The following is a 27,907-nucleotide window of genomic DNA, read 5'->3' as shown; positions in this document are numbered from 1 at the left end:
GAAATTACTGAAATTACTGAAATTACTGAAATTACTGAAATTACTGAAATTACTGAAATTACTGAAATTACTGAAATTACTGAAATTACTGAAATTACTGAAATTACTGAAATTACTGAAATTACTGAAATTACTGAAATTACTGAAATTACTGAAATTACTGAAATTACTGAAATTACTGAAATTACTGAAATTACTGAGATTACTGAAATTACTGAAATTACTGAAATTACTGAAACTACTGAAACTACTGAAATTACTGAGCTTACTGAAATTACTGAAATTACTGAAATTACTGAAATTACTGAAATTACTGAAATTACTGAAATTACTGAAATTACTGAAATTACTGAAATTACTGAAATTACTGAAATTACTGAAATTACTGAAATTACTGAAATTACTGAAATTACTGAAATTGCTGATATTACTGAAATTACTGAAATTACTGAAATTAATGATTTTATGATTTTATGACTATGACTTTATGACTTTATGACTTTATGACTTTATGACTTTATGACTTTATGACTTTATGACTTTATGACTTTATGACTTTATGACTTTATGACTTTATGACTTTATGACTTTATGACTTTATGACTTTATGACTTTATGACTTTATGACTTTATGACTTTATGACTTTATGACTTTATGACTTTATGACTTTATGACTTTATGACTTTATGACTTTATGACTTTATGACTTTATGACTTTATGACTTTATGACTTTATGACTTTATGACTTTATGACTTTATGACTTTATGACTTTATGACTTTATGACTTTATGACTTTATGACTTTATGACTTTATGACTTTATGACTTTATGACTTTATGACTTTATGACTTTATGACTTTATGACTTTATGACTTTATGACTTTATGACTTTATGACTTTATGACTTTATGACTTTATGACTTTAGGACTTTAGGACTTTATGACTTTATGACTTTATGACTTTATGACTTTATGACTTTATGACTTTATGACTTTATGACTTTATGACTTTATGACTTTATGACTTTATGACTTTATGACTTTATGACTTTATGACTTTATGACTTTATGACTTTATGACTTTATGACTTTATGACTTTATGACTTTATGACTTTATGACTTTATGACTTTATGACTTTATGACTTTATGACTTTATGACTTTATGACTTTATGACTTTATGACTTTATGACTTTATGACTTTATGACTTTATGACTTTATGACTTTATGACTTCATGACTTTATGACTTTATGACTTTATGACTTTATGACTTTATGACTTTATGACTTTATGACTTTATGACTTTATGACTTTATGACTTTATGACTTTATGACTTTATGACTTTATGACTTTATGACTTTATGACTTTATGACTTTATGACTTTATGACTTTATGACTTTATGACTTTATGACTTTATGACTTTATGACTTTATGACTTTATGACTTTATGACTTTATGACTTTATAACTTTATGACTTTATGACTTTATTACTTTATGACTTTATGACTTCATGACTTTATGACTTTATGACTTTATGACTTTATGACTTTATGACTTTATGACTTTATGACTTTATGACTTTATGACTTTATGACTTTATGACTTTATGACTTTATGACTTTATGACTTTATGACTTTATGACTTTATGACTTTATGACTTTATGACTTTATGACTTTATGACTTTATGACTTTATGACTTTATGACTTTATGACTTTATGACTTTATGACTTTATGACTTTATGACTTTATGACTTTATGACTTTATGACTTTATGACTTTATGACTTTATGACTTTATGACTTTATGACTTTATGACTTTATGACTTTATGACTTTATGACTTTATGACTTTATGACTTTATGACTTTATGACTTTATGACTTTATGACTTTATGACTTTATGATTTTATGACGGTTTTGACTTTTTGACTTTATGACTTTATGACTTTATTTATTTGATCCGGGCGACCAGTTAATGTTGTTTCAAATAAAGAGATGGCTTTTTGGTCAATTGGTTTCTCGTCAAAACATTTATTTTTCGTTAAAGGCCAACGTTTCGAAGGTTATACCTTCATCTTCAGGACAACTGTAATTTTATGTATTAATTAGTCACAACAATTTTTTCACAAAATACAATAATTTTACAAAATGTACTCACAACGACTACAAATATTTTTCGTCAAGTATGGTGTAACATTTATAATAGTTGGTTGAAGAACGGCTACTCTACACTAAAACACAAAAACGAGACATACGAATGCAATTTGTTTAAAAATTTTAGTTCGAATTATTTGTTTTGCCAAGAACTTACACAAGCACTTCCGACGCACATCGACTTCGATTGAGCACTGAAATATTGCAAGCAGCGCATATGGAAGACAGTAGAGCAAAAATTAGAGTGAAAGAGAAGATGAGAAATGATAGACAGCGAAATCGGAGGCGAGATTGACAGTTAATGTGTGAGAGAGAGCAACAGACCGGAGTATACAGCATTCAAATTATGCGTGTCGGTTCTGAAGTTAATGGTTGAACTGTCAGTAAAAATATGGCACATTTCCAATATTTGTAAAGCATTGGTTCTGTTTTCTTGATCGAGAATTCTGGTTTTGTTCAGATCAAAACTGTGTTCATTGTCGATCATATGAACCATCAATGCGGTTTTTTTGCTCTCTGTCTTTTCGGAATCCGACAATTTGAATTTTTTATATCGTTGTATTAATGAACTCGAACCTGACGAAATTTTACAAACGGCAAGCCGGAACCAGTTCACTAACATCTTACAGAATTACGTGAACAAAAGAAAAAATGGTATTTTCAACCCTTCCAACAGCGCCGTTGACCGTTTTCTGGTCGAAGCATACCACATCAGCAGAAAGTTCATCAGAGACAATCATGAAGTGTGTTTTTTGCCAGCCGACAAGGAAACACTCTTGTTTGTTGCCTTTCCCATGGTTCCCGATTTCTTTGCAGGTTTCCTGGTTTTTTTCTCACTGTGCATTGTTTTGAAGATGACAAAAGTAGCTTCGCTTAAATAGTTGACACTTCCTTCAATGGCATATTAAAATGTCATGAAATTTCACACATAGTTTTTTGAAGGTTGGTACGTCGTAAACATCATATGGATTTGACAATGAAAGCGCCATCAGTTCGCTTTCACATCTCTTCCAAGTCGGTCGATAAAACAAAACCGCTTACGTTCGGGACAGAAGAAACCAAGTACAGTATTGTGTAGTGAACAATAGAACGACCTCGACGAACCAAAGGAACAAAAGCTACCGCCGACACGAAAGAATACAATTGTTGTTGACTTCAGGCAGTGCAAAAGGCAGTGCGACCTTCGATACGAGAACTTGAAGGTTTGCTTAAGGAGCAAATGCATCTTGACATTAAACGTGTGCATTTACTTCAATGCAATAAGACAAATAATGTTGTTTACATCCAGTTTTATAAAGAGTTTGATGCAAAAGACAATAACAATGTGCACTATGTGGAGCAACATTCCAGTATATATGGAAGATAGTGCTATAGAAGTGCGTGTGCATGATCTTCCCTCAAGCGTCACCGATTCATATATTCGCAAAACTATGTCCCAATACGGAGAGAATCTCTCTATCGAAAAAGAAAAGTGGAAGAATTTTTTCCCCAGTATTCTAAATGGCGTACGTTTAATACGCATACACTTGAAGAAGGCTATACCTTCTTATGTGATTTTCGGTCAAGATACAAGAATTCCGTGCAAATCACTTGTTACCTATGATAATCAGATGGCCACATGTCAATATTGCCAAAAAGCTGTTCACGCGTTGATAAAGTATTTCCAGAAATATACGCATTAAGGGGTGTCCAGATTTTATCGCGAACAAGCTTTAATCACATGGAATCCTAGATCTCGTTTGGTATTCGTGAGCTCGCTTGAATTTTTCGAACTCGCTTCGAGCTGGACAATTTACCAGCAATGATTGAATTCGTTTGACAAATTTGTTATTATTATTATTGTAAGAACAATGTACTTAGCCACGATTTAAACTTGATATTTTTTGGATGCGCTTAGAGCTCATGAATGCACTTGTCATTCTTTAGTTTACTTGGAGCGATCGAGATCGCTTGAAATATTGAATTAGCTTGTAATTTTTTGATTCTTCAATCCGTTGTAAAATTATAAAATTTTTGATTATGTCTTCAACCCATCTTGATTTATCATAAAGTTGAAATTTTAGATTTGTCTTGTATTTCTGAATTATATTTTATTCCTGCAGTTCTTCAGGTGCGCTTCGTTATTCCCGCGCTAATCTCAGTCAATTACGCGCTTAGTAAATTAAAAAAAATTGCAACTTAATTATTCCACCAGCGATTATGAAACCCGTGACGACTAAATTGAGAGCGGTTCTCCAGTTGGAGTACGTAGTTTACAGTTTCGGAGCCAAGCACCCACTCGAAGATGCATGAAATGAAAAAAAAAATTTCAACCATATAAGTGACTCTCGTTCGCCGAGAAACTGGATCACCTCTCGAGAAAGTAGAATGGCACTCGGCTGCTTATTCAACCAGTTGCATCTGCTGCTGCACCCGCTTGCACGGTATGCACATGCGTTAATCTGTGTTAAGAACATTCTTTCCTTCTGTATGCTCGATCTATGCTTGCTGGACTCAAGTGGACGAGTTACAGCATTGTGCTACTGAAGCTGCTGCTCGTAGCTCTGTCCTAGTTTTGAAGGGTGTTGAGTTTTTTGCAACTCTATATATTGACTCAACTTGAAACGTTGGAAAGTAGTTCAACACTTCGGTGTTCCCAAACAGATTGAATTAGGTCAATAAGTTGAACAGAAAACTAGATCCGGGCTCTTCTCGTTATTGGCTTTTTCAATTGCTTCCGTTCTAGCTAAGTGATGATTTTGAAACTTTTGAATTTACTATTTAAATAGGCTTGCTGAATTGGCACAGTTTGTAAATTCTAACGACAACTTTTTCCATCCCTACATCGGTTCTATCGGCTTACGGTTGCCACTGAAGCTGAACAATAACCATCGGAACACTAAACCCTCTGGGAGGGAAATGCTTCCTCTGTCACTTCATTTTCCATCAACATATTATGAACCGAAACAGGGCAACAAAGAATGAGTCGATACAAAATGGACGTTGATGTTGCTGCCATGTTGGCCGACACAAGCGTAATCAAGGGACCGTCCACCACCACCACCCCCTTCCACACGGTCTGTCATCGAGTCTCAGTGTAAGGACATCGACAACATCGAGGACTGTGGTCGTCTGTGCACTCAAACTCTCCATTATGAAATGTTTGCTCGCTGTTTCGAAAACATGGCAATAAGTGAAATTGAAATTGAAAGCATGTTTCATTATGGCACCAACAAGCAGCAGCCGAGCACATTTCCCGTAGAGGATAGATTCCCAGTTCCCAGAAGCGGCAGTGTTCCGGCGGAATACCGGAACCGATCGGGAAAGGATGGCATGTGTGTGTGTGTGTGTGGCGGAATGAAAACTGTTTAGCTTTTTGCTGGATCCGCACCAAACTTCGGTCGTGGTGATAATGTTATTTCAGCTGTTTCATTCATATCACAATTCGCTGACGACCGTCGACGAGAAATTTCCACCCGACTGAAGCTGACAGTGGAATGTTGGGCATTGTTTAAATCCTGGGCATGTCAGCAGATAAAATTTCAATAAAAGCTCCGCTGTCAGAATGAGTTGATCCTTTTTCATTTTCATCTAATCCCATTCACTGCAAGATTTGGAATGAAAAAGGTTACAATTAACTGGGGGGAGGGGAACCATCCTAATTCCAAATCCGCTAACCAGTCCCCCGGATTGTGCTCCGGAGCTTATCATTAAACATGATTATCATTCCACAATTAATTTCACTACCGACAGATGCCAAAACGATCAATCATCTCCGTATCCCGTCCCGCAGCCGCCAAATAAACTCTTCCCTAACTTGATTGCGGTAAATTCGCCAACTCCTTACCGTGTTTTCCCGTGTTTCCGAACCATGTTTCCCTTTCAGCTCTAATAGCGGTTGGAGCAAGAGGAATAAGTCAGTACAACGAACGTGAGCTTGTTGGAAAACTGTACCTATCCAGCATTTCAGCTTCACCAGCTTCCTGCGGATGCTGCCGTCAGGTCTTGGGCATGCACAAGTTTTCCCATTGCTTTTGACGGCCGCTTTGCTCATTTCTGGGGAACGCGCAGCGGTAAGCAATAAATTTGTGCTTGTTAATATTTTATTACTGAGGCGCAATTTAAGGAATCAGAAACGTTTGCCGCATGGATCACCGGAGAGTTCCGGAGGATTCTGAAGAGAGCAGTGAAGTAATTTTACTTTGCTACTTTCGTCGAAGAAAATGTTGTTTTGCAGTTGGACTGGGAAATGGAAAAGTTGAAATTGTTACCGGTTTGTTTTGTTGCCAAATTTACTTCCATTCCACTTGTCAGCGTAATTTTCTAGAAATTTCATGATGTCATTCATTGGTGTAACGCTGGAACACGATGGAGTATGAAGCGGATTACGTGCAACAAATATACACCCAAACCTCCATTTACGTAATAATCGGGGGTTCTTAAATCGAATTATGACGTAAAAAAAGTTCACGTTATTTTGAACTTTCAACGTAAAAAAAGTTTTCCTTATGTGTATGTATTATTGGATATTAATAATATATTGGATCAGAATCAGGAATCAGAACAAATTGGCTCAAATGGCACGTTCCCCTTACAATTTGTGTCGACCTTCATCGAATTGCTCGAATACCTTCACAATATGCATGTTTCCGAAACGGTTTTCATTAGTAAGAGTTTACATTTTTGAAGCACTAGCATAACATCTGCGGCAGATCTAACTTGTAGCCGGATTAAAATACCGTTTCAATCAGTTTCAGATTATCAAAACTGATGAAACCAGAGCTAATAAAAGTCATTTTCACTGACTGAAAAATAGACGAAAATGACAAGAAATTACTATCACTTTCAGCTTCGCTTGCAAATTATGAGAACAAAATCCATGTCCAGTCAATGACATAAGCGGGCAGTAGTTTCAAAATTGTGTTTTTTCTTTGACTTGCCCTTTCAGTCATTTGCAGTTTTCAGTGAAAATCCCATAGTATGCAGTGTCGATATTCAACCAAAGCTGTGAGAATTGAAAAACGACAGAAAAAGGTTTCACAATAAGTTTTAACTGTTGGTGCTCGAATTTGTAGTAGTTTTGGTTTCCAAAGAAGTTCTGGGATGTAATTACTTCGATTTGCCATATTTTTGTCACTTTTTAAAACCAATCGTCACATATTTTCAATACATCGATGAAAGAATGAGAATTGAAATTCTGCTGTTGCTACCTGAAGACGTTAGTTTGGTTTCGTCTTGTCACAGAGGAAAGAGTGACGTTGGCAATTATGCTCTCTCATTTTTTTCGATGAGAAACGAAAATGTTTCCTCTCTCCGTTTGTTCTGTTGTCAGTCATTTACGAATGAGACAGTAAAACATTGAAAATGAGACTGCTGGAATGGTTTCTTTCATTGAGAATGCGTGACAATTTTAAGCTCTGGTTAAAACTGCTGAGCAAGTGCCAAAATAAATTGAAATTCTGGGTATAAAAAACTGAAACAGATGGCTATGCCATTTTGGATATCAGAACCACCGCAAACATCGTTTTCGACATCCACTCATCAAACCCGTTATTGTTGGGTTTTCAAGGAATATCAATATACCGGAAATCACCATCTTGGAATTCAGAACTACCTCAAACATCGTTTTCCGACATGTACTCATCAAGCCCGTTCCGAAAATACCCATATTGTAGTAATTTCTATGGAATATAAATGAGCCGGAAATAATTTTCATTGTATGTAATAACCTCTTTTTACGAAGTAGGTTCGAAAAAAGGTTTACATTATTTGGGATTTTGTTCGTAAAAAGAGTTACGTAAAAAGAGGTAACGTAAAAAAAGTTTACGTAAACGGAGGTTTGGGTGTATTCATGGAATCATCCGTGATTCCAATTCAACCAGAATATTAGTTGTATTTTCAAATTCGATTGGTTAAAATTTGGTACAACAAAACGACTGTTTTTTTTCTCCTAAAATATCTTTTTAGTTTTTTAGCATAACTTTGAAACTGAAATAGCTTTCTGTTGATAAAAAAAATCGGTTTCAGTTGTTTTAAATATTGCAATTGATTGAGTACAACAATGTAATCAATTCGTGATGGAATCAAAGTATACTTATGGATATAATGACTGTCCCAGAAAGTATGGACGCAACCAAAAACCGCTGCCATTTCGCAATGGTTCAGAATATGTCAATTTTAATGGCTGCGTCCTGTTGTTTACACTCTTCTCTAACCACTTGTGCAGTTGTTTATTCGTTTTCATTAGTTTGTTTCGAAATGCGTGGACTTTGAGCAGAACAAAATTGGGTACAAATGGTGCACAGAACGCGGACTGTCACTAAGAAAGATAGCAAAAATGGAAGGAGTAAGTGAAAAAGCCGTGCGAAATGCAATCAGGAAGTTCGGTGAGGATAACACCTTTGAGGATAAAACGAAAACGGGTCGAAAAAAAGGTCCTGCTAACTCTCAGTTGGATAAAGGTACACTGAAGGCGTTCGAGCAAAAGAAGGAGGTTTCAGTTTCGGATGTGGCCAAAAAGTGGGCGCTTCGAAGCCAAATGTTCTTCGTGCTAAAAAACGTTTGAATCTTCGAACCTATAAGAAGCACAAACAACCAAAACGTAGTCCGAAACAAGAAGCATCGATCAGGCAGAGGGTTCGAAAACTGTACAATACGATTCTTGCTGAAAATTTGAACTGGATAAACATAGACGACGAAACCTACGTGAAACTCGATTACAAATCCTTGCCGGGACCACAATATTATACGGTGCGAGAAGGCCAAGTGTTAAACTAGTCCGAGACATCGATTGAAGTCGAAAAATTTGGTAAGAAAGCTATGGTCTGGCAAGCAATTTGTAGCTGCGGTAAGATTTCGAAACCCTTCATCACCACTGCTTCAACGAACAGCGAAATATACATCAAGGAATGTTTACAAAAACTACTTCTACCCATGTTTCGAAGTCACAAGGATCCTGTTGTCTTCTGGCCAGATCTTGCTTCTTGCCACTACTCGAAATCAACGGTAGAATGGTATACTACCAAAAATGTCACTTTCGTCCCAAAAGACATGAATCCACCAAATTGCCCACAACTTCGACCAATTGAGGAATTTTGGGCATTAACGAAGGCACATCTTAGGAAACATGTCTCGGCAGCCGAAACCATTCAACAGTTCGAAAAAGATTGGAAAAAAGTGTCAAAACTTGTGGCCAAGAAGTCTGTACGGAATTTAATGAGGAACGTTAGCAGGAAGGTGCGCCAGCTAGTCTACAATGGCTAAGTAGCAAATGTTGGGAATAAAATTATGTTGTTGTAGTCTAATATTACCAGTATATCGAATAAAATTTGAATATCTAACACTTGTGAACTATTTACAGCGAAATCGAAGTGCGTCCATACATTCTGGGACAGTCTTTACGTTAAGATTACTTTAATGAGTGTTGAGAGTATGTTGAGGTATATGAAATATATATCGAATTAAAAAAGACAGGTGAGTATTGTCACAGACACAACTCAGAAACCTGAAAAGATTATGTTCTAAATCGGTTTTATCAACTGACTGTACAATATGTTCATTTGAACAGTTTCAACGCCTGACTACCTCAAAACCTCGCAGATGTGATGAGTTTTCTTCATTGTTTCCAAAAATTTGAGAAAAGTAATTTTGAGTTTCTTATCGTTATCTCAAACTGTTAAAAATTTATTCATAAATGGCTGATCAGATATCTCATGACAAGGAGAAAGAATCCTTCCATAGTAAAGTAGGACATATTAACGTCAAAAAGCTACGAGGCTAGTTTTGCTTTTTATCATTGACACCCGGCCTCATATAATGGAGAGTAAGGCATTGCCAATACTCATGGTTTATAGCCATAAATAGCTAACATCACGTGTTGTAAGCCCACTGCACTCAATCGCTGAAATTATTCCCTATTTCTATGTGTCGGCCTCAGCACGATACGCATTGTGTGATGTTTTACACAGGTTTTTTTTAAAAAAAGTTTATATGAGTTTGGATGTCTGTCGAACCACATTTCGATAAAAACGTTATTTCGAATACGACAAATTTTTAAAAATTACAATTGCAATTACTGTTAAAAAAATCTCTTGTCAGTAAAAAGAGAAGATATTGCTATCTCTGGCATTTAGCAGAATTCAAGACAAAACATTTTCAAAACTCTTGAATATACGCTAATCGACAACCATATTGGATGAATCAATTATATTATAGAATATAAGTTTAATCAACTTCCACAAAAATTAAAAACAGTGACATCGTAATCGTAATGAATTGGGTATTAGACTTAGAAAGCGCCATTGATTAAAAGAGGACAGCCCTGTCGCACTCAACGTAAAACAAAATTCCGTTGATCATTTGATTAATATTTGCTAGCTAATTGCTGAATACCACACCCCAAAACCGACGAGATTCTGCACCACTCATGAGCTTCGTAGTTGAGGCGAGTAAAGTTAGTCGGTTATTTCGAATTTCCCAGATGCAACCGAGCCATTCTAAGCAAATAGCCATTGAAACCATTTCATGAGGATGAGGTTTGCGGTTGAAGCTTCATACAAATACACCACATTCCTCCCGTTCGAGCGAAATTATTTAGATCGTACCCCCGCACCTTCCCTTGCCACCTCCGAGGGGAAAACAGTCTTGCAGTAGCTTAATAAATTGCGGAATTTTCACAGTGCCGAACCAGCAGACCTGTAGTGCAATTTATGATTTTAATTTGTCGGGAAATGTTCTATCTGTGCTTGGTTTGCTTGCTTGCTCTTTGCTGTTTGGTCGTCAGCAAAAGACAGGTATGGTTTAGCTAATAGTGCACCAGAAAGACGTTTTGCCTTCGAATTTGAAGCTGATCTTTAAGTTTACATCTGTAGCATTTTTTACTTACAATATTTCTTTTCAATGTTTAAGTATTAAATTATCAATTCTTATTTGCAGATTCTCTTTGCTAAATCTACATTTTAACCGTCAATTTTCAGTATTCTCTTAACGAAAGAAATAAATGAACTGACGTCTAACAAGCAGAATAGTTTAATTGACAGAACGGTTTCCCCTCATAGGAATAGTTACGGGCTTTATCACCGTTTCCGTGAAAATTTTGTCCTGAATTATCATTTCTACTATTCCCTCCATCTCCAGTCTTCTTCCAGACTGTTTTAGCGTTAGGTAGACGTTAAAACTAAGTTCAAAAGAACATACACCTTAGCATACAAAACATATGCATAATTTTTCACTTTCAGAAATTTGACATCGTAAATTATCATTTTATCTTGTTTATTTTAGATTTTTCAGTTCAAACAAATTTTTCGTTTTCAATTTTCCCCTTTCAATTATTAACTTTTAGTATTTCATTATTAATTCTTCACATTCATTTTTTAATGTCTAGTATTTCATTTGGAAATACAATAGTAGGAATGAAAATTTGAATGTGAAGATTAAATGCTTACATGTTTTCCAAACTCCCACCGATTCGCTGTTCAACTTTTTATTTTCTAAATTTAAACTTTCTTTTAAAAATTCTCACTTCTTATAGAGGAATAAATAAGTTTGTACCGTTTTCTAACAGATGGCGTGACGTGATTTTTATTCCAGCGATTTGCCTTTCCTAAAATGCGTTGGAAAGCTACTGGCATACAGTATTAAAATCAGTTTGTGTCATTTAGCTTAGGCTACAATAACATTTTTGTTTGCTATGAAAATGTTGAGTTCTTCTTCTCTACTTCAATATGAAAAAAACAGTTGCCGAAAGTCATCGTATTTTGATGAACATGCTCAAGCTGAGTGACCGTGTCAGAAGTGTTTCGCACGGTTTTAAAGTGGCAGTTTTGATTTCGAAGAAGTAGAACGAGCCGGAGTTTCTCTTCTCGGTCAAGACCTGTCGAAAAAACACAAAAATATCACTTGAAGTAACTCAGCCAGCCATTTGCCAACGTTTAAAAGCAATGGGAATGATTCGAACGGTAGACAATAGGGTGCCGCATGAATTGAAGGCCGTTTTTTAAGATTTTTTGTATCAAATTGTTACTGAAGATAAAAAGTGGGTCCATTACGATAATCTAAAACGTTGAACAACGTATGGATACTTGGCCAGGCATAATCATTGACGGTTCAGAATGTTCATGGCTTGAAGGTTATGCCCTGCATATGGTGGGACTGCAACCGAATGAAAGGATGCAGGCAAAATAACCACAATCCACCGACAGATATGACAAAATAATTTTGCAACATGACTAGGCTCCCCAACATGTTGCACAACCGGTAGAAACATACTTAGAAACACTCAAATGGGAAGTCCTACCTCACCCCCGTATAGCCCAGACACTGCTCCGTGCGATTACTATTTGTTCCGGTCGATGCAGCATGGCCTGGCTGATCAGCACTTCTCCAATCATGGTGAAATCAAAAACTGAATCATGGTGAAGTCTAAAACGATGCGTAGATTGCGACCAAACCGGTTGAATTTTTCAAAAAGAATATTCGTGAATTGCTAGAAAGATGGGAAAGAGTTGTGGCAAGCCACTTTGAATATTGAATTTGTAACCATTTTTTGTCAATAAATTTCAAATTTGAAACCGCTAATAATTATTAAGTTTATTTATACCCGGTTTTAACCTTACTATGGTCTTTCACCGGGTTTGTATCTAATGGGTAGGGATTTGGGGTTGGGTTGGGAGAGGGGGTGTATTGTTAGTGGGATTGGGAGGCGTTTTACAATGTGTAATTTTACATTTCATTTATTGAAACTAAGACAAAGACAAGGACGTGGGGGTGACAGAGAGAGACGGGAAACCGCTAATAGTTTTCATTTTCCAATTTTAATTTTCCAATCTGGATTGTGTGCTTTGTGTTTTAATTTTTTTAACACAATTTTGACTTTGATTTTAACTTTAAATTTTCAACTTGATCGCTTTCACTATTGATGTGTATCTTTTATTTCATCACTTTATTTGTACACAAGTTGTTTATTATAAAAAATTTGTTCGTAACAATTTTTTATATTTTCAACTTTTCATGATTTTTTTTTCTGTTTTATGTATTACCATTTACTACTGTTTTATCTTTACTTGTGGTTTTAAAATATGTTTTTCTTGTTAATTTTTCGCTAAAGAATTTTCATCCTTAAGAGTTTCCCGCTTTTACATTTTCAATTCTTATCGAAGTTTTTAATTCAAATTCTTAAAATATTCACTACTTATATTTCGCTTTTAACATTCTCCTCAAAATTTTCACTTTAACTTCACTTTTATTTTTTATCTCTTCATTTACTTTTCACTTATGTCTTTTCTAGATTTTTAAAGTGCTTGTAAATTGCTTTAAATTAAGAATAAATCCCATATAGTTTCACTATGTCGCAGAATATTAACAGAGACTGTATATTAGTAATTAGAGAAACCGTCGAATTAGGGGAACGTGGCACTTGAGCAAATTTGTTCTAATTCTAGATTCACATCCTTTTTTCAATCAAGATTGAATACTAGTTATCGACTCTTTTAACCACCTCCACAGTAAATTTTTCTAACTTCAGTTTCTTGTTTTTACTTTCCGACTACCAATGCAAACATTTAATGTTGAAGTCTAGTTTAACTTCATAGAACAATTTTCGAATTCATTAGTGGTCTAATTTTAATAATTCTTTTATTTATTCGCTTCAAGTTTTCTCTGTCCCACTCTCCTCTCTTCCTTTCGACATTCAATTCTTTCATTATGCTCTTTTCCATTTTTACTTTTCTTAATTTTTCAATTATCCTCTCAATTTCCTGTTTTTCGCTACTTTTTCTTTGTAACATTTCCTAATTCCCTTGTCATTTGTAACTCTTCCTTCTTCTTTTCGTACTTGTCAACTTTATTCTTTTATTTGAATTTTGAGTTCTACCTGATTACCTTTCAGTAACATTCAAAATCGAAACTTTTCACAATTTTAACTGTTTGCTTGGAATATTTTTCGGTTCTGATTTCGAACGTAATTTCACTCGTCAATTTTCACGATTTGCACTCTTTGCTCGGTACTATTTGTCTTTACTGTTAATTATTAGATCATTTATCTTCACTTAACTTTTGTGATTACTGATTTTAGCTATAATAGCATCATTTTGAAATCTTTGATTTTAATCATTCACTTACCTCGGTTTAAATTTTCCAATTTTAATTTTTCTCATTCAATTTTCACAATTACGCCGGAATGTTGGGTTGAACTCAATTTTGTTTTTAACTTTTTTGATTTGATTTGAACTTTCTATTTATTTTTTAATTTACACTATTCACCTGTAATTTTCTACCTTAAATTGACATATTTATTTTTGATTAATTTCGTCCAATATATTCGACATTTTACTTATTATTTTTCTTATAAATTGCGCACTCTTCCTTTTTTTTGATCTCTTCATCAATTTGATAATAGTGCGCCGGAACGACCTTTTTCTTTTGATTTGGTTTCTTTCTTAATTAGAATGCTTTTTTTATTATTATTTGGAAGCTGCGTTTAGATGATCTTAACTTTTAAAGCTACATCTGTTGAAATTTTTACGTTCAATATTTCTTTGGGGTGTATAACTTTTGAATTCTTATTTTCAGGTTCTCTTTACTAAATTTACATTTCCAATTCAGCACCATCAATTTCCAACACATCGCACAGTGGGAAAAAATCTATGAAAACCCGCAAAGAATTCTGTAACTCATGAACTAATTGAGATTAAAGATTTCAACAAGTTGAAGCGTTTCTTATGTAAAAATGTCCAATGAATTCAATGGAATGGTTTACAATGGCCGTACGAAACGCAATGTTGCTCGTTTTACCCCAAATGTACAGCAGCTTTGGGGTTTCCTATAACATTCGCTCTGTAACTTGAAAACAAGTCGAGTGCGGTATTCTGGAATAGCCTATTTTCATGTAAAATGTCTGGAGAATCGATTAGAAGAACCCATACTGCCCGCACGAAACGTTTTGATGACTATTTTACCCCATTTCCTCCAATTTATGGTATTTTATTGTAAATCGGTCTTAAATCATAACTTATTGGAAGTTTACTAAATCTAGCTTGTCTTATTGAAAAAAGTCTGTAGAATCGAATGCAAGAACTTATATTAGCCGCACAAAACGTTTTGGTGGCTATTTTTCCCCAATTCCTCCATTTTATGGTATTTTATTGTAAATCGTCCTTAAATCTCGGTAAAACTTATTGGAAGTTTACTAAATCTAGCTTATCTTAGAGAAAAACGTCTGTAGAACCGAATGGAAGAAACTACACTGGCCGCACGAAACGTTTTGATGACTATTTTACCGAGATTCAAGGACGATTTACAATAAGATATCATGAAATAGAGAAATGAGGTAAAATAATCACCAGAACGGCCAGTGCAGACTTTGCTACATAATATAAAACAGTTTTCGTATGCTTTCAACGTGGTTCGCTTAAGACTTAAAGGTGATTTAGATGAAAATTACACATATTGGAGGAATTGGGGTAAAATAGCCATTCGATTCTCCAGACATTTTTACATGAAATCAAGCTATTTCAGTAGACCGCATTCGATTTCTTTTCAAGTTACAGAAGAAATACTACAGAAAACCCTAAAACTGCTGGGCATTTGGGGTAAAACAAGCAGGATGGCCATTAAAAACCATTCCATTGAATTTCTTGGATTTTTCTTACATAAGAAACACTTTTGTTTGTTGCCTTTTTCCATGGTTTTCGATTTCTTTGCGGGTTCCCTGTTTTTTTTCCCACTATGCATCGGGTGGAAAAGTGTTCTCTAATGGAAAAAAATAACTGTTTGGCGGACGTGCAAAGTTGAGTAGATGAGAATGTTCTGCTTAAGTAGGCTGATTTCTGCGTTGTGTTTTACATGCAGGAAAGTTCGACAACAAAAAAAACCTATTCATAATTATTGACTTTCAGAAATCTGTGATTGGCACTCAATTTTTCATACAAATTTTTCGTTTTAGATTTTTCATTTTAAAAAAAATATTCGTTTTTGATTTCCCACTTTCAATTATCTATTTTTAATTTTTCGTTTTTAATTTTTCTCTTGAAAATTTTCATTTGTAGTATTAGATTATTAATGTACTACTTTTAGTTTCCGTATTTGATTCGTCACTATTTCGCTTTCAACCTGAAATTTGTCATTTCTCTTTTAGTTTTACCCTGTTTAGCCTCAAATTTCCCTCTATTTTGCTGTTCAACTTTTCACTGTTTTTTTTTCTAATTATTTTCTTCCATTTTTTATTAAAAAATTTATGTTCCACGAGCTTTGCATGTGCAATGAATGACTAACATATCACTGTATATAACTGTGAAAGAAACCAACATAAAATTTTGGAAAACTAATTCACCGGCAACTGAAATCACATGAATAAATTACTAAATCCCTTCCAAAATTTGCTTTTATTACCGATTAAAACGACCGGATAAGCAGCTTACAAGAAACTGCCATTTTATTTCCGAATTAGCACATTACCACATTTCCTGCTCATCCTTGCTCGTTTTGCGAGCGTACCCAAAACGACAATTGGAAATCCAATTCAAACAACACTAAAACTATCTCTCAATCATGGCGGAAAAACTGCAACCGCTGAGTTCTAAGTAGCGCGTTAAATCAGGCCTTGCACGCAGGAAAATTGGCTGGAGTTTTTTTAATGAATATTTGGATAGCACAGATTCTTAACTTGAAATAATTTGTAATACATCTTTTAGATTGTTAAATGGTTCAGGGAAGATGAAGAATCGACTGAATTTGGAGAAGAAGTTATCGATAAAAAGGGAGCGAATGAAATCACCTATAACCAAAATATAAGGCGCAAATTAGCCTCATAACGGTTTGAGAAAAAAAAACTTCTGACCTGTAAGTTATGTCAATATTCCACCGAAACAAAGTTAACGAAAAAAGTTAACCATTTCCAAACGAACAACGAAGCGCTTGACAAGCATGCGACAAAGGCTGTCTCCAAGAAGAAGCTAACGAATTGAGAAAAACATTTTCCTTGTGTGCCAACTGCCTGCTTGACTGCCTGGCTGTCTGCTGCATGCTTGTGATAGCGTTATGCATTAACAAAAAGAACCAATCCAGATTTTCCATTTTCTCTGCCTACCGGAGTCCCGGAAAAGTGCACGTTGCAGTGGAAAATATAGAAATAAATTGGATTTCCTGCATTTGTGCTTCCACTTTTTCTTGCCATTTCTAGGGGCCGGGACGACTCGACGACGGAGAAACCTAGTTTGCGGAGCGACAAAAGCCGGTGCGCGTTTATGGAATTATATTTCCACTTCCGGCTCGGGTACTTTTGGAGTGCATTGGCTGCTTTGGGAGGCTGCAATTGCCAATCAAGCTAGTTTTCCAGCACGACATCGGTGTCATATCGTAAATGGGATTAGACTCTGGGGCCGGTAGGACAATCAGCTGCTTGTGAGAAGGCATTAGTTTTATCACGACGAATGAAAACTTCACAATGGCTTGAACGAGGTCAACAAGTCAAGATGGGACGGAGTAGTTTGTGGAATGAATAATGCGTAAAAGCTTCGACGCAAAGTAGATTAAACGTCTTCTTAGCGGTTCGAATCGAACACTTTATGACGCACTCAAGTTTTACTCCGGTGTACAGAAACGTACTTTACCAGAGAGATACGAGTTACATATTTATAGTAGAGAAGTAAAAGTGAGAAGTAAAAAATAAAAATCTCGACATAACGAGTTACTACGAAATACTGTTCACTGTAGAGCCAAGAGTAATAAGTGAAGAAAGAAGAGTTACAAATGACATGCCGGTAATATACAGGAATATAGTATTAGTATTAGTAATATTATATCAGTAACAAATCAAAACTAGATGATGATAACTTGAAAAGTAGATAAAAATAATAAGATTGAAAAAATAAGAGTTTAAAATGAAGAAAAAAAGGCAAGCGATTTATAAAAAAAAAACATACCTCACAATAAATATTAAAAACCACCATAAAAACTTAAAAAGGGATGATAACAGTTCATAAATTCAAGCTGAAATAATAAATAGTGGGAAACTGAAAAAAAAAATATTTGAATGTTCAAAACAAAATTGTGAAAAACGAAAATGAATTTGACATAAATTTTTAGTCATGCCTAAAAATCGAATATATAAGAATTAAAACTGGAAAAATTTAAGATTAGAAACGAAGCGTTCAGAATGGCGCGATAGTAGTTATATTCGGAAAACATAGATGTAAAAAGAAGATTTGAAAAATTTTGGCCAAGATTAAAAGTAAAAAGCGAACAGTTGAAAAAGTGAAATGTGAAAAGCGAGGATTAAAAATCAACCTTGAAAAGAGAAGAGTGAAAAGTGAAATTCAAAGAGTGATGTGCTTAGGATCAAAAATGAAAAATATTGAATTCATAGTAAAAATTGAAAATGGAAGTCTACGAGTACGGAGAGAGGAATGCAAAATCAAAAATAAAGTATTCTGATACATAAAAGAATAACTGAATGTGAACTATTGCTATTGAAAAATCAAACCCCAGAACTCGTATATTATAATTTGAAAAACGAAAATGTTGTAATTGAAAAATTAATAGTGAAAGTATAAAGCAAGAAACTAAGAGCGCAGAATTAGGAATTAAATAATGTCAAGTCAAGCAAAAGATTTAAAATAAAAAAAAACAAATAAAAAGACCGGAATATAATATTAGAGAAATTTGAGGTAACAAATCAAAATTTGATGATGAAAACTTGTAAAACCGATGAAAATAATAAGATTAAAAAAGTAATAGTGCAAAGTGTATAGGAAAAAAGGGATTAAAAGCGATAAAAGATAAGATAAAAAAAGTAGGAGTATAAAATTTATATGAATAATAAAACAAAAAATTAAGAAAAAAAAAGTTTAAGGAAGTTTTACGTTTCCTCTCCGTAGTTTTACGCTTCGTCTCTCGGTGAAAAAAATACATCTAAAAGTAAATATTTAAAACCGTAATAAAAACTTGAAAAGGGAAAATAAGAGCTTTCAAATTCACGCTGAAATATTACAGATGAATAGTGGAAAATTGAAAAAAAAGTTGAAAATTCAAAACAAAACAGTGAAAAAAAATTAACAGAAGTTTTAGGTGAAATAGTCGTAATTGAAATAAAAATATAACTGGAGAATTTAATACGAAAAAATGAAAATTACAACTTTAAAGGCAACGGAAAGATTTGAAGTGAAGAGATCACAATGGCGCGATAGTGAAAATCGGAAAACAAAGATGTAAAATGAAATTAAATAGTGAACAGGTAAAAACGTGAGTACAAAGTACAATGTGAAAAACAAGATTTGAAAAGTAATGAGTGAAAAATGAAATGTGAAAAATACGTTCAAAATAAGAATTGAAATTAGTTACAAGTTACAAATCGGAAACAAACATGTAAAAAGGAGATACAAATCGAAAAACAAAAATGTAAAAAGGAGACACAAAACTTTTAGCCAAGACTGAAATTAAAAAACGAACAGTTTAAAACGTTTCCATGCACGAGAGTGAAAGAGAGCGAAAAATGTTCACCCACACCACTGTTTCTCCTTCTCTCGGTAGAAGAGAATGTCTAACCTCACAATTCATAGCAAGTAACTATCTTCACTAGACTGGATAGTGCTGAAGATTGTATATTCAGTTTTTGGCAACAGACTGATGACTGGTTCTTGACTGTCGAATGTTTCTCCGAGGTTCAAACGGGTTTTTTACCTACCTTACCTTACCTAACAGCTATAGGCCTGGGGTGTCCTTTGCTGTATCAAGCATACGTCTCCACATAACTCGATCCATGGCTGCTCGTCGCCAGCCACTCAAGGCACGGATGCTTCTGAGATCACCCTCCACTTGATCGATCCACCTTGCTCGCTGCGCTCCTCTTCTTCTTGTACCAGTCGGATTAGATTCAAGAACCATTTTCACTGGGCTGTCGTCCGACATCCTTATGACATGCCCAGCCCATCGTGGCATGTGTGTTCATTTAAATTGAAATCAGCTAGAAATTGTAATGTCAAGAAAATACGGGATTTCGTGTCTAACAATTTGCAGATTGAATTTTGCAACTCAAATTATGATTTTTGACTGCCCTTATACCAGACAACATGGAAGTTCCCATGCAAACGACATTAAAAAAAATGTCAGCAGTTTCCATTTTCACAGGCGTATAGCCACAGGCGTTGGGTAAGTTGTAAACTACCAGCTGCAGTACTTTGTTCTATAGGGGATACTGAGTGTTTCGTTGAGGGGGATGCTTAATTGTTGTTGGTGGCTGTAACAGGTGTACTGGGGTTCCTTGGGGTTGTTGTGAAGGAAGCACCGTTGTCGTTTGGTGTAGTTGTCTTCTTGTCCAGTTTATCACATGACTCACCGTAGTGAACAGCTTTTTGGCAATATTGACGTGTGATCATCTTATAGTCATAGGTAACGAGTGATTTGCACGGGATTCTTGTATTCTGACTGAAAGCCACATAAGAAGGTATAGCCCTCTTCAAGCGCATGCGTAACAAACGTACGCCATTTAGAACACCGGGGAAAAAGTTCTTCCACTTTTCTGTTTCGATAGAGAGAATCTCTCCGTATTGGGACATAGTTTTGCGAATATAAGGATCGGTGACGCTTGAAGGAAGATCATACACACGCACTTCTATAGCACTATCTTCCATATATACTGGAATGTTGTACTTAATGTTTTCTTTCTCCACATAGTGTTATTGTCTTTTGCGAATTGAATTGCATCCAACTCTTTATAAAACTGGATGTAAACAACATTATTCGTCTTATGGCATTGAAATAAATGTACATTTGCTGCTTAAGCAAACCTTCAAGTTCTCGTATCGAAGGTCGAATTTTGCACTGCCTGAAGTCAACAATAATTGTATTCTTTCGTATCAGCTTTTGTTCGTTTGGTTCACTCATTTCGAGATCGTTCTATTGTTCATTACACAATACTGTACTTGGTTTCTTCCGTCCCGAACGTAAGCGTGTTTGTTTCATCGACTGACTTGGATGAGGTGTGAGAGCGAACTGGGAATGTAGAATTGTAGGAAAACAAATATGCTAGTCAAATCTACTTTGTTTGATTATTTGTATTACATTCACTGCTTGTTTAGAGAATTTGTACACTTCAAAAACTTTGATTCAATGTTCAGAACACATTTTGTTCGAAATCGACATTGCAGTGAAGCTTAATTATCATTCTAGAATTCAAAATTTTATTTACCGTTTAAATTACAATAGATTAGTTGAAACAGTAAAGAAATAAAAGCTGTCGCATGAAAAAATTGTGATTGGAAAGAGCATGATGGCTGTAACTCGTCGAAACTATGTTAGACCTGATCCTAATACAACTGGGTCTAATGTTTGCCTTTTGTTATCTCTCTTTCGTAGATCACCACGTGACGGAAATCAACCAGAACTTTGCAACCACCATGAATAATCCACACCCACACAACCGGAAGAACCTGATGCCAAATACGTAGCCGCAGACGATGGCAGCGCCCGCAGTATCTCTCATCTCATCAGGTTCATTTAGAACTGTCTAATCAGCTTTCCTTTTCCGCTGTGCGAACTCATCCGGAAACGACTTAGCTCACTCATCTGCGAAACGCCATCAAAGTAATTGATTCCCTTCGAGAGTGTTCTGGAACTGTACCGACAAGATACATACAAGCTTTCAACGCCGGAGCTCATCTTTCCGAATCAAAGAAAATGTCGATCACCGGCTCACTGGTCGGCTACGAAAACAATAACGATGTCTCGAAGAAGAACCGCTCGTTGCTCAACATAACGGCGACCTCGAATGCATCATCCAAACAATGTCAAAGCTTGAACACAAGCATATCGAACAGTGTGATAACAACGGCCAGCAGCCAGTACCGGCACCGGATGGACGGCACCGGCGACGGTTCCTCCGGCGGTGGCTGCAGCACCAAAAAGCCCCGTCGGTTGCACCTAAACACACTGTGGTCCGTGTGGTACGGCTTGCTCATCACCCTGCTGCAGGGCTATCTCGTACTGCAGGGCACCCACCGCTACCTGGGCCTTTCGGCACTGTCCTGGAAGTACGGCAAACCGACGATCGAGTTGGACATACAAATAGTGTTCTGTGGATTGGTGGTGTTGTTCTTGCCCTTGCTCCTAGCCGCCGCCATGTTCCGCGTGGGGAATCTCGCCAACGATGGAATCAAACTTGCGTCCGGAACCAGACTGTGCTCGTCGGCCCCCACCGACGGGCTAGAGGAGGAAGCCTTCGAGGGAACACTGCGGTACGTACGTCTGCTGCCCTGGTATGCCATCCGTCATCACACACACACACACCGTGAAGGCGGCCAGGAGTTATTTATCATTTCATCACATCGTTCGGTTTCTCTGATTTGGTCCAGCTGGACGTTTCTTCCGTTGCGTTTTGCTGGACGACGCAGGAACAGGAACGTTTCCTTTCACTAATGAGCCTAATTGGCTTTCGAGTCGGAGGGGATGGTGGTGAAGGTAGTAAATAAACAATGCGGAAGATCTGGTTCTCTAATGCCATTGCATTGATTATCTTTAATTAATTTTCTATAGAAGACTATTAGATACAGTTCAAAAGTTAATCTTACTTAGTAGCATGTCTAAAATGTCAAATTGCAAAAAGCTAATTTTCAGATAATTTCTTCTTTGAAGAAGTCATTAACGGCCAGGATGGCTATTAATTAACCTGGAAGACCGGGAGTGAACTTTCTAATGAATAATTACCAGTTCCTAGTCATTTGATTACAAAGCGTTGAAGTGTGAATCGACATTCCGTTGATTGGAACTTTAGTCAGAAGTTATAATAACCATCATCACCACCATCAGTAGCTTCTCGCTAAATGATGATTGAATTATTAATTAGCTTATTATAACGGAAGTGGCTACCGCCTACCTACCTACTTAGTATTAAACTGATTATCGTTATCGTTCCTGCTTTGCCAACAGCGCCCTGTGGATCCACGGAGGACCGACATCCGCCTTCATACATATCATCACTGCAATCTGTCTTCTGCTGCCGAGGCTGCTTCTGGAGGCTAAAGTCATCGAAAATGGACTGCTACCAAAAGGTAAGTGAAGAAACATACATGTTTTGTTCTACGAATAGCCGAATAAAAATATTGGGCAGCTTCCTCCGTCGGACCACATTCAATGGAGATGCATGGTTGCTTGCATGATAATGGCATCCACTGGTACCGAAGCAACAAAATCGAATAACATTATTTCGTGGCTAAAGCATAGATTTTATGCTACCTCTGCTGCTCCATTGAGTTGACCACTATTAAATGGGATAGGATAAACTTTTTAATAGCGCCTGGCTGTCGGACCACAAAAACACACCTTCTCATCGTTTTGCGCTTACCCAGACTGCATTGGAATTGTGCGGTATCGCTTGTTCCTACACAAACCCCTCGCCTCACCCCGCAGGAAGAAGGTGTCCTGGCACACAATCAAAGAATAGATGGAACTTTTTTAATTACAGTTGATGTTTTTCGCTTGGTTGGTTTTACTTCGATTAATGACGCTTCGCTAGCCCCCCCGCTAGCAATCGAGAAGTTGTTTACAAACCTGGTTTTCCATTGCTCTTCAAAAGGGGTATTTTTTCCTTATCTCAAAGGCATAGCATCAACGGAATGGTCAGGGAGCAGAAAAAATGCTCATTGATACGGCATTCCTGAAGGTGCGGAAGACCGGTTAAGAATTCTTTTCTATTTTCTTTTCGAAGTAATTATTCTTCCGTGTAATCAAGCCAGTGATTGATAGACGTTTGATGCTCATGGTTTTTTATCTTTTATTTATAAGACAAGTGTAACACTTGAGTTCATGCGAAAAAGTTTGATTTTGAAAAAATGTTCAATTGGAAATGAGTTTGGAATCAGTTCCTTAGCGTACACTAAAACCTCAATTTACGCAACTTTTTTGCGCGTTTTATTTGAAACTAGCTGAATTACCCGGCGTTGCTCGGAAATGTTTCGTAAAGCGAAGGCCGGAGAAAATTACCGAAATTGTCCTGCTTATTGAAATACTCTGATTCTAGTGAAAAATAACTTAGACGGAAACCCGATTGAACCCGATACTCCGTTCATGTTCAGATTGTGGATGATCAGTGTCCCATCTCAGATTTCATAATAATCATAATTTTCATGGTATTCTCGACAATTTGGGTCAGTTTTAATTTTGAACCCTTTTGTTAGAAACATTTAGAACAACTTTCTTTCTATAAATACCTTCTCAGTAATCTCCAAGTTTCATATGTATATGTGCTTGTAACGTACTTCCGTACTTTCTCGTCGCATTTTATCTACAATACCTTTGACTTCCTTTGTCTTTATAAAAAAATTTATGACATCAATAATTGATCAAAATTTTCCATCTGATAATGATTATTTTATAACGAAAGGCTGTTTAACATCATAACTACATTCGTACTATAGAATAACGTTTTTTATATAATTTATTTTACTAAGGCTTTAACCATTTTGGTCGTTCATCGGGGAGGAAAACCTATAGAATAATGATTCAGTTAATACAAATGTTGTTGTAATCTTATTCCCATCACTTTGAGTCGACAGTTTTCTCAATTTACATAATAAAATGCACATTGATTGTATGATTTCATCAATTCAGATCAATGTTGAGAATACTTATTTCCGCTTTCTCTTGTGAATCTTTTTTTTGAGAACCTCACTTAGTTTCTAAGAATATACTGTACTCGTAAAAAAGTACCAGTTTTTCATAAAACCCGATCAATTTTCCCTTACTTTTTCCATGTTCGGGGCACTTGATACACTCCCTCACCCTCAAAATAACCTTATAATCTATTTTAATTTAACTTCCCTTTTGTCAGTGAACTTACTACAGATCTCCTCCATGATTACCCTGAGTAGTGTAGAAAGTATCCGTGCTTTTCAAAAATATCGATTCCCACCTTTGGTACATGTGCCAAACTTGGTGGTGATTCGTTTAGTTGTTTCGTAGCTATGCTGAAACATAAATACACTCGCGTTCATAGGCAGATGAAGATTATTTTCTCTTAGTTCTTTGAATTTCCCGGTAAAATGGAACCAGATCTTTTGAAACTATTTGAAGAATATTGCCTTACTCTCGAATTAACAACAGAGAGAGACGTACTACATCCACCCCACACAAATACCCTTATAATCATATATAAATTGCCCAAAAAATATCTATGGTCTTCAAAAAGTATCGATTCTCGTCAAGTTTAATAATTTTTTTTATGACCCCTGTTAAGGACACTTGCTACGCTCCCTCCCCATAAAAATACCCTTACAACTATCTTTGAAGAGCAACAAGAATCTGTGCCAAGTGTGATAGCAATCCATTCAGTAGTTTCGGAGTTATGCCGTTACATTCTCCTTTTTATAGGGACTTGCTGCGTCCACCCCCCATATATATCATATCTAAGTTATGGAAAATGTTTGCATGATCTTCAAAAATTATCGATTCTTATCAAATTTAATGATTTTTTTCATAGCCTGCTAATGATACTTGCTACGCTTCCACCCCTATAAAAATACTTGTATTTTTGAAGAGAAAGAAATAATTGTGCCAAATTTTATAGCAATTCGTGCAATAGTTCCGGAGTTATGCCGTTACAAACATCACACTCCTTTTTTAGAGGCACTTACTACACCCTCTCCCCACAGAATATCCTTATAATCATATCTAAGTTGTGCAAAAAGTGTCTACGGTCTTCAAAAAGTACCGATTCTCGTCAAATTAGATAAATTTTTTAATGACCACCTTTGTTAATGACACTTGCTACACTCTCTCCCCCCATGGCAATATTCTTATAACCATCTCTGAAAAGCAAGAAGTACATGTGCCAAGTTTGGTGGCAATCCGTTAAGTAGTATCGGAGTTATGCCATTACAACCATTACACTCCCCTTTTTAAGACACTTGCTACATCCACCTCCCGTATAATCATATCTAAGGTATGAAAAATTTTTCTGTGGTCTTTAAAACGTATCGATTCTCGTCAAGTTATATGTATTTATTCATGAACCTCCTTGTTAATGACACTTGCTTCGCTCTCCCCCCCCCCCCCCCCCCCCCCCCCTATAAAAATAAGCTTATGACCATTTCTGAAGAACAAGAAGTACATGTGCCAAGTTTGATAGCAATTCCGGAGTTATGCCATTATAAACATTACACCCTCCTTTTTAAAAATACTTGCTACATTCACCCCCCATATATCTAATATATGCAAAATGTTTCTATGGTTTTTAAAACGTATCGATTCTCGTTAAGTTATATGATTTTTTCCATGACCAACCACCCCTGTTGATGATACTTGCTACGCTCCTTCCCCATATAAAAGTATTCTTTTAACCATCTTTGAAGAACAAGAAATACATGTGCCAAATTTGATAGTAATCCGTTCAGTAATTCCGAAGTTATGCCATTATAAACATTACACCCTCCTTTTTAAAGATACTTGCTACATTCACCCTCCCATATAATATCTAATATATGCAAAATGTTTCTATGGTCTTAAAAAAGTATCGATTCTCATCAAATAAAATAATTGTTTCATGACCAGGGGGGATTTCTACTAGCCTCCCTTCACCCATTAAAACCTTTATAACCTTCTCAGAAGAGCAAGAAGTATCCCTATCAAGTTTGGTGGCAATTCGTTCAGCAATTTTGGAGTTATACCGTTATAAACATTACATCCCCCTTTTTAAAAGCACTTGCTACATCCACCCCCGTATAGTCATATCTAAGGTATGCAAAATGTTTCTATGGTCTATGAACTCCCCTTGTTTCTGACAGTTGCTATGCTCCCCTATAAAAATACTTCTTAAAACATCTCTGAAATGCAAGAAGTACCTTTGCCAAGTTTGGTGGCAATCCGTTCAGTAGTTCAAGAGTTATGGCGTTACCTACAATATGCTCCCAATTTCAGAGGCCCTTACTACATCCACCCCGCTTATAATCATACCTGAGGTATGCAAGATGTATCTATGGTGTTAAAAAAGTATTGATACTCGTCAAACTATATGAGTTTTTTCATGATCCCCACATTTAAGACCACTTACTACGCTCCCTCTTCCATAAAAATACTCTTATGACCATATCTGAAGAGCCAGAAGTATCTGTGCCAAATTTGAAAGCAATCCGTTCAGTAGTTTCGGAGCAATGCCGTTACACCCCCCTTTTTGAAGGAACTTGCTACATCCACCACCCATATGGTCATATCCAAGTTGTGCAAAAAGTGACTATGGTCTTAAAACAGTATCGATTCTCATCAAATCGGACAAATTTTTTCATGACCACCCCTGTTAAGGACACTTACTACGTTCCCTCCCCCATTAACATACTTTTATGACCATCTCAGAAGAGCAAGAAGTATCTGTGCTAAGTTTGGTGGCAATCCGTTTAGTAGTTTCGGAATTATGCCGTTTCAAACATTACATCCCCCATTTTAGGGGCACTTGCTACATCCACCCCCCGTATAGTCATATCTAAGGTATGCAAAATGTTTCTATGGTCTTCAAAACGTATCGATTCTTGTCAAGTTATATGAATTTTTCCATGAACTCCCCTTGTTTCTGACAGTTGATATGCTCCCCTATAACAATACTTCTTAAAACATCTCTGAAATGCAAGAAGTACCTGTGCCAAATTTGGTGGCAATCCGTTCAGTAGTTCCAGAGTTATAGCGTTACAAACATACAAACTTACATCCATTTTTATATGTACTAGATTATGAGGAAACTTGTCAACCTTGCGATACGAAATGAGATGGAAACAAAGTGCAATTGAGTG

At 36.0% G+C, this 27,907-nt stretch overlaps 1 protein-coding gene across 3 annotated transcripts in view; it reads left to right on the top strand.

Moving 5' to 3' along the window:
• Positions 1-27,907, top strand: part of LOC131427989 (protein tincar) — a 420,815-nt gene that overhangs the window by 279,895 nt on the left and 113,013 nt on the right. For all 3 annotated transcript variants that reach the window (XM_058591611.1, XM_058591610.1, XM_058591609.1), the window contains 2 exons: positions 21,492-22,369; positions 23,061-23,182. In XM_058591611.1, the coding sequence (XP_058447594.1) occupies positions 21,813-22,369; positions 23,061-23,182 (679 nt within the window). In that variant the 5' untranslated portion in view covers positions 21,492-21,812. The remainder of the gene's footprint in view (positions 1-21,491; positions 22,370-23,060; positions 23,183-27,907) is intronic.

The sequence above is a fragment of the Malaya genurostris genome, chromosome 2 (genome assembly GCF_030247185.1).
Source record: "Malaya genurostris strain Urasoe2022 chromosome 2, Malgen_1.1, whole genome shotgun sequence".
Lineage (NCBI taxonomy): Eukaryota > Metazoa > Arthropoda > Insecta > Diptera > Culicidae > Malaya > Malaya genurostris.
Note: the sequence above shows the minus strand (reverse complement) of the source record. Positions and strands in the feature narration are given on the sequence as shown.